At 42.5% G+C, this 20803-nt stretch overlaps 2 protein-coding genes across 2 annotated transcripts; one reads left to right on the top strand and one right to left on the bottom strand.

The window, feature by feature from the left end:
- The first annotated feature begins 285 nt into the window (after positions 1-285).
- Positions 286-5391, top strand: tm2d3 (TM2 domain containing 3). Its single transcript, XM_023284051.3, has 6 exons — positions 286-448; positions 1042-1143; positions 2359-2519; positions 2691-2865; positions 3821-3896; positions 4021-5391. The coding sequence occupies exons 1-6, from the start codon at positions 319-321 to the stop codon at positions 4184-4186; spliced, it is 810 nt and encodes a 269-aa protein (XP_023139819.2). The 5' UTR covers positions 286-318; the 3' UTR covers positions 4187-5391.
- A 3024-nt stretch (positions 5392-8415) lies between these two features.
- larp6a (La ribonucleoprotein 6, translational regulator a) lies at positions 8416-14200 on the bottom strand. Its single transcript, XM_023284058.3, has 3 exons — positions 13367-14200; positions 11306-11504; positions 8416-10413 (listed from the first exon to the last, which is right to left on the bottom strand). The coding sequence occupies exons 1-3, from the start codon at positions 14137-14139 to the stop codon at positions 9316-9318; spliced, it is 2070 nt and encodes a 689-aa protein (XP_023139826.1). The 5' UTR covers positions 14140-14200; the 3' UTR covers positions 8416-9315.
- Positions 14201-20803: the final 6603 nt, after the last annotated feature.

Raw genomic sequence — 20803 nt, 5'->3', positions numbered from 1 at the left:
GTGCAAAAAGAAAAAAATACTGTGTTGACATAAGACAGCATAGATATGTATGTTAAATCATATTTATACAATAGTATGTTTTGTGAGCATAATATATGGTTGGTATGGCAAATTATGGTTATGGTTATTGGTTATGGTAAGTTATGGCAAGCCACATAGTTCTGTTGCCTTTTTTACTGTATTTGAAGGAGAATTGGCAACTAATAACCTTATATTAAAACAAATAAACGTCACATTAGCTTATAAAAAGCTTTTGGGAGATGTGTTGTCACGGCCGCTTCACTTCCACGTAACACTGGGTTTTCCCACATGCCATGAATGCAGCTTCGTTTTGCAGCAACAATGGCTACTAACTGTCAGATGTGGAGACCGGACCGAGGACGCTGCTTTAAAAGCTACGGGATTATTACTGTATTGTTCATGGACCTGGTGTTGCAGTGTGTTAATGGTACGTGTAGGGGGAGAGTTATAGTTTAGCCTGTGTGTCGGTTAACTTACACTGGGGTTATTTGTCGTTGTCGGCTAACGTTAGCTTCCTCCTACTGAGTTAGCATTAAATGGTTAGCTAGCAAGCTAACTTAACGCTGGTCGACCTATTGACATAGCTAGTTAGCAATAACAACATGACATGCAGTTAGGAGTGCTGATTGAACAATTGCTTATAAAATACACCAAACATCTTCCGTTAATTACGTATATTAAGGTAAGTCATTTACAGTCAACGACAACTAACGGCTAAGTGTTGGTGCTAATCTGGAAGAAGTGTCATCAGCTAGCTGATGCCTCAGTGGAGCAGCTCGCTAAAGTTATTGTAAAGCAGTACCTTAGATCTGATGTTTGATTTTTAATTATTGACTCATGTACTAAACTTCTAATTTATATCCAGTCGTTAAATATAGACTTTCTCGTAACACGTGAATTGAGTAAATGTAGGTATTTTTGGTCAAAACCTATTTCCACACAGCACAATATGTAATGTACGACAGAAGACTGAGTCGGACTGAGGTTGTGAATTATTTTGGTTGTCTTTTTGCTTCTCAGGGTACCTGAGTTCGCCTCATGTTAACCAGGACCCTCCATACACCAGAGATGCCCAGCATGGTCCTGTGATCACCAGCCCGGTGGTCCCTGCTGCTGCCTCAGGTAAAGTCAGCACTGATCATACTGTGTTTCACAAAGATAACATGTTATTATTGATTATTTTCATCATCAGGAAACCTGAGTATCATAATTCAGTTAGTTGTTTGGAACAAAATTGAAAAAGACATAATTGTTTGGAATTAGAGTGCCCTAAATCCAGAGTTACGTACTTGAATGACATGGACCAGCAGTCCAAAAAAAAAGTTTCAAGCCACAGATTTAAGATTCACTTTATTGTCCCACGTTGTAGGAAATTTAGACGGGCTTCCACCCATGTTGCATCCATTAAAAAGCATTCAACTTGCAATAACGACAAATCGGGGAACAGAACAAAAGCAGCAATTCTTCACTCTCGAGAAGCTAAAATTCTCAGATGTTTGAACTTAAAATAATCAGTAACAGAATTAGGTGACCAATAAATGTTAGGACACAGCTAGCATATGTCAAAGAGACATACTTCAGATTTTCTACCAAGACAATGTTGAAAGTAGTGGGTGACCGAAGTTTCTGTTTAACAACATGTTGGCTTGTGACATTCAACAGATTGAATTCTTCTAAATTGTTCATATGATTTTATGACCTTCAGAGCATTTTCCTACACAAGCATGTGCTTTGGAAATAGTTTTCTTATATACAGCCACAGATATTTTCTGCAAATTTGTATATCTAAATGTGAAAATCATATAATACAGCTTTTGCTATCCAATAACTGTAAAAAATGCAGGGAAAGCTTAAACTTTATTTGTCTATATTATATCCCACCAGCAGGATCAGAGAAATAATATCTGTTTCATAGTGGACTGATGAATGTTCAACTACATCTTCTGTGTGTATTTCAAAAACTATTTTTTATTTTAATGTGTATCACATAAAAGAAAATCTTGCTCTAGTGTTGTCCAGACTTTGTAGAGTTAATTACTTTTCAACAGAGCAGCAACAGTTTGCTTTTGCTGTCCAGTGGGCACACATAATGGAGCAATCAGGAAGTAGTGGCTTGGCCCAATGACTCTTGGTTGGTCTGCCTTCTTTGAGGACAGACTGTTAGTAATTTACCTCCCACAGTTGTGTTGTCCCAGTTTGACACAAGATTCAAAGGGATGCAATCATAAGCCTGTTGGCACACCCAATAATGACCCCAGATATAAAGGTGTAAAATTAACTTACGTCAAAGTTTTGCTATGCTACATGAACTCTGTAACTCTGTTGGATGTTTTGCAGTGTCTCCTGCAGATGAAGAGAGCTACACTTCCAAGTGTCCCAGTGGAGGTCTGTGCAGTCGCCTGCCAGCTGATTGCATTCAATGCAATTATCAGCACAACTGCACCTACGGCAAACCAGCTTCCTTCTACTGTAAACCCAAAAATGGAGTTCACTGCATAGTCAGTAGCATTTCTTCTTGTGATAGATCTGTGTTGCATAAAGGTGGAGTAAGATTTGTGCTTTGAGTTATAAAAAGTTTGTACCTTGTTTAATCAGTTGTTAAAAGGACGATTAGAGTTTTGATTTCGGAATTGCTGTGTAGTGATTTATTTATTGTTCTGTAATTGCAGGGAGAGTCGGGACAACAGCAAACCAACTTCTCCCTTTCCATCACCTGTCAGTTCTGCTGGCAGCTGGATCCGTCCCAGTACCGCTGTTCAAACTCTACCAACTGTATGACAGTCTCCTGCCCACGCAAGCGCTACAACGCCACCTGTGACGTGTTAGACCATGTACATTGTTTAGGTATGATAAAGGCTCTGCTCTAAAGTCTGTTTGATATCTAAACTTATGTGGAGTAATTATGTCTTGGCCAAAGACACGAAAAGGGAAAAAGAATGAAACTCTGAATTTAGAAGCTGTTCTGCCTTGGGTACTAATGTGATCTGATAGCCTACTCCAGTGTATTCTTGGCGTATTTCCGATTAATGTGACTGTTATGGTTCTGTGGGTCATGCTAACTTTTCACTGAGAAAAAAAGCTCCTCGTAGTGTTAAGTTCTTACATGAATCATATTGCATGTTTGTTTGAGTCACACTGAAAGTAAACACAGAAATTAAGTGACCGAGAATGCCTTTTAGCCAACTGCATAAGGAATAAGGTTGGGAAAAAAAACTTCCCAGTTAGTCTCCAATGCATGTAAACATGTGTGGGAAGCATTATAGCACAACAGCATTTTTTTGTGCTGATACACATCTAAATGCAAACAAAATGTATGCTGAACCAGTAATACCACAGTGTAGAGTGATTGCAGCTTGTACCATTTTCAGTAGTCAGAGTATGTTTACCTTTCTCTCCTACAAGCACTATAATACCTCACTCTTAGTGTAAAGGGTGATTAAGACCAGTAAAATCAATAATTATATTTAATCTATTCAGCCATATCATATTTATCTTAGCAGCCAAATAGTGTCAAAGGAAACTTTTAGTTAGCAGGATTTAGATAAAAAGGATTTATGTGCGCCCTGATTACTTCAGGGACGTTATTACAGACTGTGGAAGCTCAAATGAAAACCGTGATATTTCACAAAAAATTTAATGAATTATTTTTTTCTTTTTAACTTCTTCATACATTGTAAATTTGTCAATGGAAATGCTTTTTCAGTCGAGCTACTTAGTTAAAATGTTTTATTTTATTAATTTGTTTAGGAAACACTTTAATCATCAGGGTCACTGTACACTGTGTCTTTTTCTCTTGTAGGTAAAAGACGTTTTCAGAAACGTTTATTCTGTAACTGGACTGGTGGATACAAATGGTCAACAGCATTAGCCCTCAGGTAAACTTGCTAATTGTACTGTTATGAAAGGAGTAGATGATGGAAACGCTGTAAAGAACTCTTTGTTAATCGGGATGTGTGCTCTAATATAACGTCTTACTCTTTCTACTCTTTCTTGTGGTAGCATTACACTTGGAGGTTTCGGAGCAGATCGATTTTATCTGGGCCAGTGGAGAGAGGGCCTAGGCAAACTCTTCAGCTTTGGAGGCCTAGGCATTTGGACTTTAATAGATGTTCTTCTGATAGGGATTGGTTATGTGGGACCTGCTGATGGTTCTCTCTACATCTGACGCAAAGCTCTGGAGACATGGCTGGTTTGTGCCCTCTTCTGCTTCACACCACTTCACTCAGATTGAAGATCTGAGATACTGTGTTTTTAGCACGTTTGCCTGCCCAAACTCGCTGTGCAACACGTCTGCATCCCATCTGCTAACAGGCAGGAAGTGTTTTCCTCATCACACCAGCGATGACTCTACCCACACAACCATCAGATCAATCCTAATCATTGTGCGTCTGTCTCCTGCTGAGATTCTGCAGATGGATCTGTGCAGGTGGATGAGGAGCCAATAATTATGTCTGTCTAGTTGGTTTGACTAAACTGGTGGTTAGACTCTGTTGTGCTGATAGATACCTTTGGTTTCCTGTGAAGCAGTGCTTTCACAAACATCATGTCACCTTGGAGCTGCATATTGCTCCTCCCTTATTACAAGGTAACTGCATCAATGAGGGTCAAATAGTAACCATGGCTACAGAGCTTTTTATAGTGCCACCATATGCAAAAGGCAAATTGAAAGGTAACATTTATGTCCTGAAAGCATGAATATGCAGAATGGAATTTGTTGAGCTATTTTTATTTCCAACAGATTGTTGTTTATGTGGATAATTCCAACGGTTATTTTGCATGTACTTTATTTTTCCTACATTGAGTCAGAAGTGCAGCCCACAACTGTAAAAACATTGCCCTCTGGGCAAGATAAATGATACCATGGCCTTTTGAAGCGCATATCAAATGTTGGAAAGTGAAAGTTCATTTTTAAAGTTCATATGTTGCATAAATAAATAAGAATTACTGTAGTCTCAAACAGCAGCTGGTATAATTGTCATCGCTTACTGCAGCATGCTGTCTAATTTTTGGGAAATGTGCAGATAACAATCTCTAACAGTGTATGTTTGTTCATGATAAATATTGAAACTCTTCAGACGTGTTGCACTAGAAAACTGCAGCTACCTGTGGTTTCCCTTGCTGGCGATGCTGGAGATATCCTCTCCATTCAGCTGGTAATTTTCCTCAGTATCACTCTTCACATTGTAAAGAAAAGAAAACTCTGTACTAACACTGTAAGATGTTTGATGCTTGAGACAGCACAATTTCTGTAAATATGTTTCCTGTTTTTTTCAGTTGGGACACTGTAAATGATTTTTTAAAATAGTGAAATATATGTGTTTATTGACTTGTACTCAACACTGCTAATAAATTGTCAGTGAATACACAAAATCATGTCTTAATGTTTTTATTTGCAGCATTTAATGCAGGCACACTGACCTAATACATAATATGGTCGGGTTTTACAGTAACTGCAGTGATTTTTTAAAAGAAAAACAAAAGACAAATAATCTAACACTAATACAGCTGAGACATAAAATTTTCTAAAATCCATGTCGGCAGAAATGAAATGACCAATGTGGCTTTCTTATGTTTAACACTCATTCTGGACCAGATATATTTGTTATTTCTTTTAGCTGCTCCATTGACTCCTTATAGAGACAGTGTTCTTCTTCCTCTGCATGTCTGTATCCAGGACTTGAGCAGAACAGATACTTAATTTCAAAAGGAAATGAGATGGGCTTTCTACTCAAATGCCATTCTCCCTGCAGTCTGTGATTGGAATTCAGAGCTCTATTATTAGCTGAGGTCATCTTCACAGATGTCTGTAGTTTTTCTCACATTAAACACAGCGAGTGGTGCCAGATGCTGATGTTACCCACAGACGTGTGACAGAAGGAGGAGGTCAGGAGGGTAACATCGTAGCCGAGCAGCACTCGAGGGCCCATGAGCAAGGCACTGATTTGCATAAGACAGCAGTCAGCATATTTATCAAGTTGTGACGCTTACATCAGTAAGTCAACTCTGCCAAGTTTTTACATAAGCACTATTCCACAATTTACATAGATATGTACTGATGTTCCATAACAGGGTTAAAAGATAAATATCAGAAGGAAAAAATCATTTCCTTTCCAGTAAGTTGTTGGTCTTTGTGCCGACTTCTCCAATTGGCTGCCTTGCTGAGACAGTTGTACATTTACTCCACCCTAATTCTTGTTCCTCAAATCTGACTCCACCCCCTCACAGTCACTCCAGCTCCCTCCCACAGACTGATGCAAGTGTTTGTCATGCTCTCTGAGCTGAGGAGACTTCTTCTTCATTCTTTTTTTTTTTAACCGCTTTGTAATCCTGCATCCACAAGAGACTCCAGCATGACCTCAGTTTGGTTCATACTGTGTTGTTCATGTGCAGATGTAAATGGGTTTGTTATCAGTCAGTAGGTAGAGCATTTAAAGCACAGTCAATTGCCTAAATGCATGTGAATATGGATACTTGATTATATGGTTCATGATTTTTAAAGCCATGTGTAACACATAAATTAGTAGAGCACTGCTTAATTCACAATGACATGACACAAAGTAACTTCTACAATACTGTGAACCTGTGAAGTCTTATTCTTCAACAGATCACCTCGTATTACTAATTATCTCTGAAAAATCCAGTCTGGAATAAATAACTAAATTACTATACTTAATAACTTTGTATTCGTAGATCAATGCCTGCTGCCCAATTACAAATAATAGCCAGAATGCTATTTGGTTTTTGCTATTATCTCTCATTATGATATTCCCATTTGCAGTGAGTATGGAACTGTCTCTAACTGTAATTATAAAGAACTTCATATTTTGAGAGTAATAGCTTAATTCAGTGGCACTTTTCCCAAACAGTCATTTTTGGCACTGTTGGAGTGAGCAGTCAAAGGGAGTTGAGCCATAACACTGTGGTCAAAAACAGAAGGCATCACGACTTCCTGATTTTGAGTTGCTAATCATGCAAAGAGGAGAACAAAAGTTTATTCATTTCCCTCTTACGCAATTCCACTTAGTCTCTTTACATCGCTGACCCTCTGTGTCTAACACAGCCTAACAGATTGTGTTCTCCTATTAAAATCCCTCCTACGGGAGATAACATATCTAACAAAAAGTGGATAAACAGAATGCTGCAATAACATGATTTTAGAAGTCCAATGGCTCAATGAGCATCCAACTGTATGTTCTCTTCTCTCACATTTTATACCACTGGAGGACATGGCACAAAATACATTTGCCTATATAAAGCGTTCACCACCCTTGTGCTTTTTCATTTTGTAAGGCAACAACGAAAAAAAAAGGAGTAATGATTTTTTTCATTGATTGTTAGAGAGCCATTCAGTGTCAAAGCAAAAACAAAGCATTGAAATATTATTATACGGACAAATATAAAACACAAAATAACTGATTGCATAAGAATGAACCCCTTTAACGGTTATTGTAATCATGACGAATGATTTTTATTTACATGCACCTGTATGTGAAATGTACTGCTTGTTAGTCATTTTCACAGAAAAGGGCACATTCAGTGGATAACATCCTTTCTAATAGGAGGAACCTTCCTGAAGCTTAGACGGTTTATACTGTGGGCATGTTTCTCTGCAGCAGAGCCTGGAAGGTTTGTGAAAGGAGAGGCTTTCATATTTGCAGCAAAATACGGACAAATCCTGGAGAAAAACCTGCTGCAGTCTGCAAGAGAACTGTGCGAGATGATTTATTTTTCAGCAACCCCAATCACAAAGCCACATTCAGACAAGAATGGCCTCAAAACCACAATAACACTGCCCAATAGTCAATTCAGAATCCAAACCTCAATCCAATCGAGAGACTGTGGAAAGACTTAAATTGTCCTCCACTCAGTCACCATGCAACCTGAAATAACTTGGCCCACGGATAAATTGGGATGTGCAAACCTGACAGACCACTTCACAAATATAGACTCAGAGCTTTAATTGCCATTTGAGATGTGCCTCTGCTACATATTGAATAGGTGGACACTTATGCAACCAGTTATGTGTTAAATACATGTGAATCCAACCTGCACCATGTACACATTGACACTGTTCATTCAACAATAACAGTTTATTAGCTGCTTATGCAATAACTACTCCATATTTGTCAAATTTCTGAATTTCAAATAGAGATGATATTACTTGTAGTGCATCAATACTGTTATCATCCTCCCATCTGTGCAATTCAATTTAAAGCACACCAGTGTGCCAACTCTGCTTTCCAAGTCGGAGATTGCTTTTACACTCTTGGCACAGTAACATCTCACTTAATCCTGCTACATATTGAAATTAAAAAGAAGACTGGATCATGGTTGTTTCAGAACATTATGACCAATTCAGAATGTGTCACAAACAAAGAGAAGAAGTCAGGTCAATTGCAATTTTAGTGATTTATTTGTACAATAGGAATTGCAGTGTACAAATACCCCAGCTCAGACGTGAAGGCAAGAACTTAAGAGCATCTGTTCTGCCTGACCTGAACATCCCTCAAACCTCATTGTGAGCTTAGACTGATGGAAACCAAGAAGAAATAAAAAGCTAAAAAATAAATAAAGCAGCTACCTGCTGAACATTTACAGGGCTACAGGAGACCCGTTACAACTAAATGCCACAGCGCACTGAAAATCCTGAAATTAAAAAAGGCAAAATAAAAACTAAAACAAAAATGTAATGTCCAAGATGAGCTGTCCAACCCTCATGGCAGTGGAGCAAATATGGCCTCAGTTTAAATCGTATGTAAAAATGGAACTCACGGTAGACAAATACATAAAAGGCATATGGTGATATCTCTATCAAGTCCCTGTGCCTATGCCACTTACACCACTTACACCACTTACACACTTAAACACCATCCACAGATAATGTTGCGAGCTTTTACATACAAGACAGAGGACACTGATTTTTTTGTTAAAAAAAGGGAAAGAAAAAATAAAAAAAATGTGGAATTCCTTTTTCCTGCTCGCCCCAAATACAAGTTTAAATGCAATGGAGGTGACATGGTCCATTTCAGTGGCAGGTGTAAAGTTCCCTCTCAAAGCAATATCAACTTACATTCACTCAAATTTCCATTAGTAAATCACTAATGTTACCATGGTAACTCAAAATGCCGTATAAAAATATAACAAAGACTGAAAACTGATGCACTCAACAAAAATATATCTACACAGTCTCAAATGTGGGGCGGGGGGCTGAGCAACACGGCCAACAACAGCTCATATTTCCAATACATCACTTTATTTCTGCGGGACAGGGGATGCATAAAGATGCTCCACATATCAAGTCTGAGTGGCTGCAGTCTTTCCTCTCTCACCAACGACGACACAGTGAAAGCCCCGAGTTCCATCAGGACCCCTTGGCAGCCTCATTACTCCTGGCGGCAGGCCGTCTGCATTCTGGATCTTTCTACCCAGCATCGGGCTGCCGACTGGACTGCTCTCCTGAGACGCCACCTGCTTACGCCGCTGAACCCATGGGCTCCCTGAGGGGGTGAGGCTGCTGTCTGAGGAGTAGTCTGCCCACCGGCGCCCAGGCTCAGGGCTCAGCCTGCCCTCGCTGGCTAAAGGAGACTTGTGGGAATGGGGGGATTTGCGCTGAGGACAGGGGCTGGCGCGGGGGCTTGACCAGGGGCTGTTACGTGGGGACATACCAGGACTCAGGTGATTGTTCTGGAAGGCGATGCCTGCAGTGGTGGGGCTGAGCTTGTTGCATGATTGGGACTTCCTGGCCAGCCTGGGTGACGTGGGGGTGCTTTCAGTCTCTGAGGAGCTGCAGGCCGAGTCGTCCCCGTGGTATTGAAGCTCTCGTACTCTGCTGTTGAGGGAGCGGCTTTTGCGCATCCCTCCCTCCTCGCGGGGTCGTTCTTTTGGGACCTTCTTTTTAGGCGGCTTGGTGCCAATGAGGACCACTCTCAGCCCCAGTGAACTGGCCCCTCCGTCCTCGCCCCCCACAGCTTCGTTGGCTTTAACAGCAGCCTCCACCTCCTCGAACTCCACAATGGCACACTCCTCAGAGCCGAGCTGTGAGTAGCGACCACTCAGCCTCTTCAGGTCTGCCGGCAGGTCCTTCCCCATCTTCAGGACTCTGACAGAGGCAATAGCGCCATATGTTCCAAACGCTTTCAGCAACAGCTTCATCAGCTGCTCCTGCTGAGTGGCTCCTCCCTCACCACTTCCATTCTCCTTGGTGAGAGCAGCCAGCTCTGGCCACCTCTGCAAATCGCTTAACAGCAGCATGCGGCTAGGCAAAGACTCGCTGGCAAAGACTGGCACTGTGGATTTACGCCGCACCTTACGGCCCTCATCATTCAGCTCAAGTATCTTTGAGTGTCTCAGAGCATAAGCTGTTGTTCTCCAGTCACGAGTCAAGTGTTTCACCTGCAAAGAAACAAGGCTTGTGTTACAAGGGTGATAAATCAAGTGGCTTAAGAGGGCCATCACATAATCAGTAGGTTACAAATTTGATATCTTGGGTTTCTGAGTTATTAAGCCCAAGTTAAACATTAACACATTGACTGAAGTCTGTCAGCAGGATCAATTAAGAGCGAAATGCTTTCATTTTAGCCAGACTTCATGATTCATCTCTGAAGTCATATCAGATTCAATAGTGCCAAACACTTCGGCTTCATCACTGTATAATCTCCTCATGTTTATACAGCGTCACCTCAGTGTTGTTGAGCTCACATTTGAAGTCATGTTTATATTAAGAATCAGCGCGTGTGGAGGGGTTTAGATGACTTGTAGTGTAAACAGATTTTTAAAAGAAAGAAAATCGCAAGCCAACAAATGTGCATGCAGGATCCCAAAGCAGCACCAGCTGTTGTGAATGGATGTGAGAATATCATTAAACAGCAACAGCTAGTCATGCTGACACTAGAAACTGCCAGTCATTGCTATTCAAGTCTCATGAGCCTCTGTGTCATGGGGATTAAAATGGCAAAAATGGTTAAAAGCTTCATCAAGGTTCGCATTTTAAAACTGCTTTTTCCTCAGCATTGCTTTAAATTCTTTGGACATATTGGTCAGTGTTTAAATGTCATACACGCATATTCGTGCTGGACAGCTGACGGTCAGCTTATGAAGGTCAATATGTAACATTAAAAACACAAAGAGCCACTAGTGGAGAAGTTAGCATGTGACCTACACATGATATTTTAGACCATAAGACCAAAACCTTTGCGTACATTGTCCAGTCTTGGCAGCACAGATATTCAAATGATTTCTTGCTGGGTTTCCAGACAATAGCTAAATGTTCTTCAGCCACGGTTACCTTTTTGAATGAGGTGAGCAGCTTGACGCTGACAAACCCGAGCTTGTTGCGTCTGACATGTTTAAGCAGGAATGCATCGTGTTCCAGGTTCTCATCCGACAGGTAGTACTCAATCTGAACGACCAACTTCTGGATGAGCTCTGGATCTGGGGGCTGCCAGCTCTCCTCCTCCAGCTCCCCTCCACTGGTGCCGGCTCCACTGTGTGGGAAGACAGCATGCATCACGGTCAGCAGAGACATTTCTCTGGTGTATTACTGAAACAGCAGAATGTTTCATATCCTAGACCGCCAACATTACAACTGTTACACATTTTAGTTACACATTTTTGTTCCATTAATACAATAAGCCAGAGGCTTACAAGTTGTTGGCAGGAATACAGCCTCATCCTGCCATTTCCCTATGCGACATGCTGGAGTGAAAAAGAGATTGACCGGTTGCTTTTCTCCTTTCAGCCGTTGACAAGCTGCGTCTCCAGCCACCGTCACCATGCCACAGCGCCAGACCTCGACACCACAGTGTCCCATCAGTCCTGAAGCTGCCAAGACCTCTCCATCTGAAGGGCACCGAGTCACAGGCTCTCCTTCCCACACAGAATATGGTGCCTCACCCCACCAACTTCACATGACTGACAAAACCTGGTGTCAACACTGCAAAGCCGAGGATTTGGGGCACAATTTGTTGGGCACCTGGCTGAAGCTGTGAAGCGGCAAACAGTCAGGTAGCTTTGCAGATTCCTTGAGGTTCTGAATGAAATTTTGTGGATGACTCATCACCTCCTCCAGCCTCCTCCCTCATACTCCCTCAGTCAACAGCTTTCCAGCTGGCTGACCGCACAGCTGGCACAAGCTCACATCTTCCCCAGGACGTCAGCTTGAGACAACAAGGAGCATTTAGCAGAGAATGCTGTCACGCTGCTCCAGAAACGTTGAAAAATGTGAATCAAAGAAAAGAGGATTATCAGACATATTGGATATAAAAAAAAATAGACGTGTGTGTGTGTGTGTGTGTGTGTGTGTGTGTGTGTGTGTGTGTGGGGGGGGGGGGGGGTGTTCAAGTTAAGTAGTGTGCTCTCAGTCTCTGAATGCAGGCTGCAGGAATATTAAGTGAACGACCCACACATGCTGGCATCTCCGTTAATGCTTTCTAGTGATCTTGAAATACACTGTGTGTGTGTGTGTGTGTGTGTGTGTGTGTGTGAGTGTGAGTGTGAGAGAGAGAGAGAGAGAGAGAGAGAGAGAGAGAGAGAGAGAGAGAGAGAGAGAGAGAGAGAGAGAGAGAGAGAGAGAGAGAGAGAGAGAGAGAGAGAGAGAGAGAGAGAGAGAGAGAAACGTGCTTGGAAGCAGCAGCATGCACAGGTGTGACAGAAGCTCTTTATGTCACACATCCAATAAGGTGTGACCTACAACTAAACAAACGCCTGGAATGGAGAGAGTGATCTATTTTCCCCTTTGGCCTTTCTATCACTGACTCACTCTTTGCGCACGTAGTCCGAGTAGGGACCTTATAGGCCAGAGGATAAAAATAGGATGCCATGACGCAGGGGAATTAGATTAAAGTGAAGGTGCCATCTTTTATCTCCCGTCTCAGGTGTCTGGTTTTACAGCTCTGATGCTGCCTACAGGTGGTTAAACACTTCCCACCCAAAAAGATAATAATATATCTTCCAGTACGTCTGTGAGGATTTACGCTGCCAGCTGAGAGCATCTTTGTTGTCATCCTCGCACATTGTGATGTTGTTTGCGGTCTTTTGTTGCTACTGTTGTGCACCTGTCGGGATTTCTGTACGGTGTCGTTCAGCATTCTTTAACTAAAACAAAACCAAGGAAATGTGCCAAAGCTGAGCTGAAGTTAAGCGCCAAACCTATACGCAGAAAGAGACTAGTTTGGTTCCAGTGACAACAATCAGAGTCTTACTTCACTACACAAACTAACCTGACACGATCATGACTCTTTCCATGTCAGGAAAAAAGTTTTTGCTTTCCTCACGATGACATAACTTACATGAATTTACCACATAGCTACCCAATGAGGCAGTTGCTTCAAGGTTGGAGACTACAAACCTTGACTTGTCGTGTCTTCCGATTTCGTCCTCACTACAGCTGCCTCCGAGGAAGTCAATATTATTAGACGACACCTCCTCGGGTTCCTCGTCCTCCGCAGCCTGAATGGCCACTGTGATCGTCACCGTCCCCATCTCCTGGGAGTGCTGATCCACGGTAATTACCTCATCGATGCCGTGCTCCGCTGACGCATCTGAGGCGCACTCCGCCGGGTTCAGATCGGGGATCCCCACGGACCCGCTCATGTTCCTCGAATTAGACAAGGTGGTTCCGCCCGGTCCTCTGCCGTCCTCGGTTATAGCAGCAGCAGCAGCAGCGCCTCCCTGGAAGCTTCTAATCGTGCTAGACTCGAAGGCACAGACAGGATACGGGGTGCGCAAAGCTGCTCGACGCTTCTTCGGGCACCAGCGATGGCGGAGAAGGACCCAGGGGGCTCCGAAGACGCGCTCCACGGCTCGCCAGAGACCCCCGATCCAGATCCGACCCGGTGGAGGGCCCTGAGGAGCAGCGGGGCTTGAGGCAGCCAGCGAGACGCAGCCTGGACGGGGTGAGACGGACGGGCTGGAGCCTCCGTGTGCTTCTACTGCTGCTGCTACTGCTGCTACTTCCTCATATGTAAGAGGCTTTCTGCTTTTGAAACGAGCTCTGGGATTGGGCCGCGGCAGTGTCTCTTCGCAGTCATTCCCAACCCACAAGCAGAAGCTGACACAAAGCCAAGAAGGAGGCAGGAGAAAGGAGAGGCAGCGCATGAAGGCGTTCACCAGAGCGTGCATATTTCAGTTTTTTCATTCGTCACACACAGATTTTTACACACAGTGTTGACTTTTTCTGTGAAGACACGACCGGCCCGTTCACAAGCCGCTAAGTAGGGGAGCAAATTCACGTGTTCCTGTCTAATTGGGAAATTAACGTGCCAAGGACGACCCCTCCACTAACGCCGCTAATTGGATAATAGGCTTTCAGCGCCTGGCTGCACGCAAGTGGCAAGTGGTGCATATGTCTGAAGCAAGATGAAACATGAGTTAATATACATTCATGGAGGTCAAGTGAGAGATTGCTGACCTTTTGTTCACCTTCAAACCTCAGATTAGACAGAGGTTATGTCTGCGTTTTGCACATTCAATGTTCAGTTTGGTTTCTTGATACAAAACCCGTGACCAGGGCCATAGCCTGGATTACAACAATACCTAGGCTCAGTGAACCCCCTCACTCCACCACCAGAAACTGTCTAAAAAGTTCGTTTCAGTTCATCTTATGCAACCAAATGACAACATAAGTCATCTCAGGGCACTTTACACAGTAAGGGCAAGACCTTGAAGAAATCTACAGAGAAGTCCAGCAATTTCTCATTGGATGAACACCTGGTGCGCAATGTGATCGAAAAACATCGCTTTTAACTGGAAGAAACCTCAGAACCAGGTTAAGGATGAGGTCATTTGCCTCAAGCAGTTGAAGGGAAGGGAAAGCAGAGAGAGACAGGATGAGCACAGAGAAATGACAAACAGTTAACACTGGGCAGGTTGATGAGGTCAGTCACATGCCGAGATACCTGCAGAGAGCACAACATGTCAACTACGGGAGAGAAGGCACAAAGTTAGCAACATGCAATAGTGGAATACAAGTGCATAGAGAGTGACAGAGTGGAGAGAGTGGAGCTCAGCCTGGGCCTACAGTAATGCAGTACAACCAAGGGGTGTTCACCTGAATCAGAACTAACTACAATTCAAGCTTTATCCTAAAGGAAAGTTTCAAACCTAAAATCTATCCACCTCAACCCAAACTGGTTCCACAGCACAAAGGAGACTGGTAGCTGAAGGTTTAGCCTCCCATAGGAACCACAAATGAACCTGCACTCTTGAGAGCAAAGTGTTCTATTGAGATAATATTTTACTGTGAGGTCTTTTCAGATATGATGGAGGATGGTCATTAGGGGTTTTGTATGTTTGGAGAAGCATTTTAGATTCTATTCTTGCCATTGAAATGAGAAGTTGATACGAGAGAATTAGGATTTCTCTCGCTGGCTCCTGTCAGCACTCTCACTGCAGCATATTGGATCAATGGAGGCTTTTAGAGAGTAATTGGGACATAAAAGATTTTTATTAACTTGAATTTTATACCTTGATTAGACTGCTCTTTTGTATTTTCTGTCAAGTTAATTTCCTTACAGGGTGGTTTAAATGCTGTTTAAAAGCCATCTCCAGGATTTTTTTTGCATTGATTTTACATCAAAGCAGCTAATCTGAAGAATTTAGAAAAAACCTAAATTAAATTATCCATTTAAAAGTCGCCGAATGTAATTTGTGTGTAATCTAGATATGTAAACTCAACATCAAGTCAGTAAAACTCTAAAATTTGCTCTGTGTTGGCTATAACCCATGTTTTGGCGGACCATAGGACCATGGTGTTCCCGCATGTTTTTTGTCTCGGATGTATGGCTTATATATCCAAAATCACTGGTTTCATTCACGTTTATTTGTTGCACAAATGTATGAAGGTGTTTAGCTTGGTCATTATAATTACAGTCATTCAAATACTTCCCTGTAGGCTGTACCTCAAGTCCATTTTTGCAGCTTGTCTTTGGCTTCTATCCTAATAACCCTGTAAATCACCAACACCGATGTTGTTGGCTGTTGCCAGCCCTGCATGAAATATCTTTACTCCTCCCCACTGGCAAGCCAGGCTCACAGCTGGTGGGCAGGCTGACTCATTCTCTGCACCACATGCCATACAGTGCTCCAGTTTGTGTACAATGCAACATGGGGAGAGAGTGAGAGAGAGAGACAATGGATGAGTGAAAACTGAGTAAGGAATAGATTGCCAGCAAATAATCAGAAGGTATTTAATTTGTTATTGTATGCTTATCTTCTAAGATCAAATGACAAACAACCAAGATTTAAGATTCCTTTGTTATCATTTTGTCATGCATTTAAGAATGACACATTGTTCCTCCTAACAGCATACGTAAACAAATTCACATATACTAAAAGGGAATTCAAAAATAATATCTATCTCTCAACAGTATCCACATACACACTTATACTTATGATGTACTGTAAATTTTTCTTAGTGGCCATTGGAGTAGAATAGCCTTATTACAGAGTGTATTAATAGTATATTTGGAAGGGAATAGTAGCATGTCCTGTCATTTACAATATTGTCCTTTTGTCTGTACAAAGTGCTAAGAGCAGTGTAAAAACAAATACACTTCTTGATAAAAGCAAAGTCATAATACACTGCACTACACACAAAAAAAGTTGCACATGCTAACAATGAGTATGACACTCATTCACTATGACATCATTTCGATAAGCTTCTGCAATGTCACAGCATTTATTTCTGTTCAGACTTGGATTCATTTTCTGCCAAGATCTTGCATTGATGATGGGAGAGTCGGACCGCTGTGCAAAATCTTCTTCAGCACATCCCGAAGATTCTCAATGGGGCTGAGGTTTGGACTCTGTAGTGGCCAATCCATATGTGAAAATGATGTCTCATGCTCCCTGAACCACTGCCTTCACATTGTGTGTGTTAAAATGCTCTTACTTTCACTATTAAACATAGCCGTGAGCTGTACTGTTGATTTCTTATGATTTCAACAAACATTTAAGTGATCTCCAATCACGATCATCCAAGAGCTTGTTCTGACCATATTTGGTCCTGGAAGATGATGCTTCACCACTATCCTTCCAGGTTTTAATAATGCATTGGACGGTTCTTGACTTGATTTTAGTAGTTTCAGAAATCTCCTTTGCTGTTTTCTTTGCTAGATGCAGACCAATAATTTGACCCTTCTGAGACAGATTAACATCCTTTTCATGACTGCAGGATATGTCTTCCAACATGGTTGTTTAAGAAATGAGAAGCTCCTTGCTGCATCAGCTAGGGTTAAATAAGTTGTTGCAGCTGAAACATATTCATTACTGCAGTGATTATCCAATGGAAGGCTCTTACCTATTTGTTTAGTTAAATCCAGGTGGTGACTTCTTTTCTTTTGGACAGGCCATGTAGGTAAGTCTTACTTCTTGCCATCCATCTTTGTAATGCACCTGGGCAGTTATTTATTTCAGGCTGACGAGACCAGGTTGCCACTAAATGAATGGGAAGAGAGCTATAACTACAATTTCAGTGGTCACCAGGACATGAGAATTGCATGTATAAAAGCACCTGTTAAATCTGATATTTGAAGAACTGCTTGAAAAGTCTGGTGATTTTGTCCTAAAATAAGATTTTAAAACTGTTTTTCCTGCAGGTCATACTTCTACTACAAATGGAAACTGTTTCTCGACACCACGCTTGAGATGGATGGTTGGATGCTTCCTGGTTCGGCTGTTACAAAGCAGCAACAGACCATTGCCGTATTGAGGGGAGGATGGCGTGTCAAACAACCATCAACTTTGGCCTTACCGAATTCTCCCACAGATGTCCATTCAGATGTCCATTTAGAAACAGCCAATCTCTCCCTGATAACATGTCTGATTGAAATGACTGATGCAGTGAGTAGAGATGGGTGATCAGGGGTCCAGAATGATGCTGGGGGCACTAGGAAGCATTTTCCAACATCACATCTCATGCCTTGTTCTGCCTTGTTCAGTTAAATTACCACCAATTTATACAAACCAACAAAATCAGAGGAGAGATTGTTGTGAAACTCTGAAAGACTGAAAGACAGCACTGTCACTGTAGCACGGTAAAAGCCTGTAAATGATACTACAGGCCACTTCCTCTTATCAGTGACTGTGTCCTAGTTTGTGGTCGATGGCCTCTTTCAGTTCTCTTTCAACCTCTTCGATATTTCTCCACAGCGTCAACAAAAAAAATGTATATCGAAAGGTGTGTCTTTGTTTCGCCTACGCTTATTTCTGCGACTGGTAGTTCACACAAAACAGAGTATTAATATGGTATAATATATTTATTTATTTTTTATTTTATTATCCCTTATTTATCCCACAAGGGGAAATTCTGATTTTCGCATATCTCCCAACTGGAGGGAGTCAGAGCAGCAGGTCAGCCACGGTACAGCGCCGCTGGAGCAGGAAGGGTTAAGTGTGACAGGTTAAAAAAATCGATTTAAAATAAATAAATAATCAAAAGTGTATTACACACAGGTTAAAAAGCAGAACTATACAAAGGTTTAAAAGCTGATAGAAGAATTCATGAGTAGTTTAAAAACGAGTTAAAAGGGATTTGTAATTCATAATTAACTTGTGGACATGATTGTTACATTAAAAATATTAAGAGTTTACAAAGCTTACAATATTTACAGATTATTGCGAGTTTGATGATGCATGATCGATTGCTTTTGTCTGGCACTGTGTTCCCGCTTGCACTGTCGAGCTCCGTGTTCTTTTGAATAAAGCCAAATGGAGGAAAGACGTGTGTCTCGTCTCTCTCCGGGTTTTTATCATAAAAGTTCCACAAACCTCTCCCAAACTCGTGGAGCAGAGGGCACAACATTTGGAGGCACCGCTGGGATGTTTAGTGAGAGAAAAATCCGCCAGAAGTAAGTGGGAGCTCAAGCTAAATATCCCTCATCGAACCCTAGCTTGCTAAGCTAGCATCGGAGACGCGAGGCACCGAAGGCATTCACCGCAGCTCTGTCAGCGAGTGCAGCAGGTTGTATCTGGTGCGCACAGCCACCACTAGAGGACACTACTGTATCACAAAGCTAACAGAAGCCCAGTTGAACTGCTTTATGCCCGAATCTCAGATGAAAATGGAGTCGGAGCTGGAAAAAGTGCAGCTAGAAGTCACAGGTGCTTTATATGGACTAAATATTGAACAACTGCTAAAAATATGTAATGAGCTAGAAATTCCTGGACTGGAAAAAGAGAGGATTGCAGACAAAACTCGAGGCCAGCTAATAACAATTATCACAAGCTATGTTGAGAGAGCTGAGCTTGAGGACGAGAGAATGTCTCATTTGCTCAGTATCAAAGACTTGATTGAAAGTATAAAAATGCCTGAGTTGGAGTTAGTAGATGAGGATAAAGAGAGAGAAGACCTGCAGAAAGAGGTAAACGCCCTACGGACGACACTTCAAGCTAAAGAGGAAGCCATGAGTCAGCTAATGGGTAAGAAAATGAGCCTGCAGAATTCACCAATAAAGAGAAGAGTGCCAGTGTCCCAAGATAACTACATGTGGCGCAAAGACTTTAAGATTTCAGGCCAAATAGGTGAGCCAGGACAAAAAGACAAGCTCACATTTTCAAGTTTGGCCAGGCAAATTGAAAGTGGGCACAGTAAAGGCTACCAAGAGGATGAAATAATTGATGCAGTAATTCGTGCCGTCACGCCAGGTCTGCAGCTTAGAAGTTACCTGGAAGGTAGAAGTGATCTGACTCTTCCCGCCCTACGGAGGATCCTAAGGTCTCACTATCAGGAGAGAGGGGCCACTGAACTGTATAAGCAGCTTTCATCTGAGGTACAGACTAGTAAGGAGACGCCACAAAACTTCCTCCTGAGAACCATGGACCTTCGCCAGAAGATTCTCTTTGCGTCCCAGGAGGCTGAGTCAGGTCTAAAATATGACCCTGCCCTCGTTCAAAGTTTATTCATGCACACCATCCTAACAGGATTGCAGAGTGACAATGTAAAGAGTGACATGCAGCCCTACCTTCTACAGCCCACCACATCAGATGAAGTTTTGCTGGAGAAAGTAAGTGTCGCCTGTGCAAATGAAAAAGAACGACAAGACAAGAAGAAACATGTTGTCCCCCAGCGAGCGACCACTGTGCATGCTGTTCAGCCCAGTGACACCCCAGCACCTGTTGAGAAAAAGACTGTCCAAAAACAAAGCCCAGCCATCCCGACATCCGATCTGCTGTCAGAAATTAAAGAGATGCGGTCAGGGATGGTGCTGTTAGAGGACCTGCGAGCTGAGGTGTCCCAAATCAGAGAGACCATGCAAAAGTCTACAGCTCCAGCACAACCGACCAGTGAAGGACCTGAGGACCACTACCCAGCGCAGAGCTTCACACCTTATACACCATACCAACTGGATCCAACTGCTCAGCACTACTACCCACAGCGGGTCCCTGCAGCCTTTCAGCAGCACTCCCGATCAGCTCTTCAGCCGTACCACCCAGGACCAGGCCTGGCACCGATGAGAGGCACTTCACAGTTCCAGCAGCGCTTCGCTCCGCAGCGGTACTACATGCCCCGCCCACAGCAAAGGTGTTATTTTTGTATTCAAGCAGGTGAAGAGTTTTGTCAGCACTGTTTTCGGTGTGGGAGCAGTGAGCACTTTCGTGCTGGATGTAAAGCACCGAGGCCAGTGAAACCAGCCAAGGGTAACACTTTAAACTAGGAGAGGTCACCCCAGCGGGACATGGTGTGACCAGTGACATTAAAAGGTCCCAGTGTTGTTATGGTTGTACTACACAAGGTGAAAGTCAGAATTTAAAATGTTGTTCTGTGTGTAAAGGTGCCCTTTACTGC

This window comes from Amphiprion ocellaris, chromosome 1 (assembly GCF_022539595.1).
Source record: "Amphiprion ocellaris isolate individual 3 ecotype Okinawa chromosome 1, ASM2253959v1, whole genome shotgun sequence".
NCBI lineage: Eukaryota > Metazoa > Chordata > Actinopteri > Pomacentridae > Amphiprion > Amphiprion ocellaris.
Note: the sequence above shows the minus strand (reverse complement) of the source record. Positions and strands in the feature narration are given on the sequence as shown.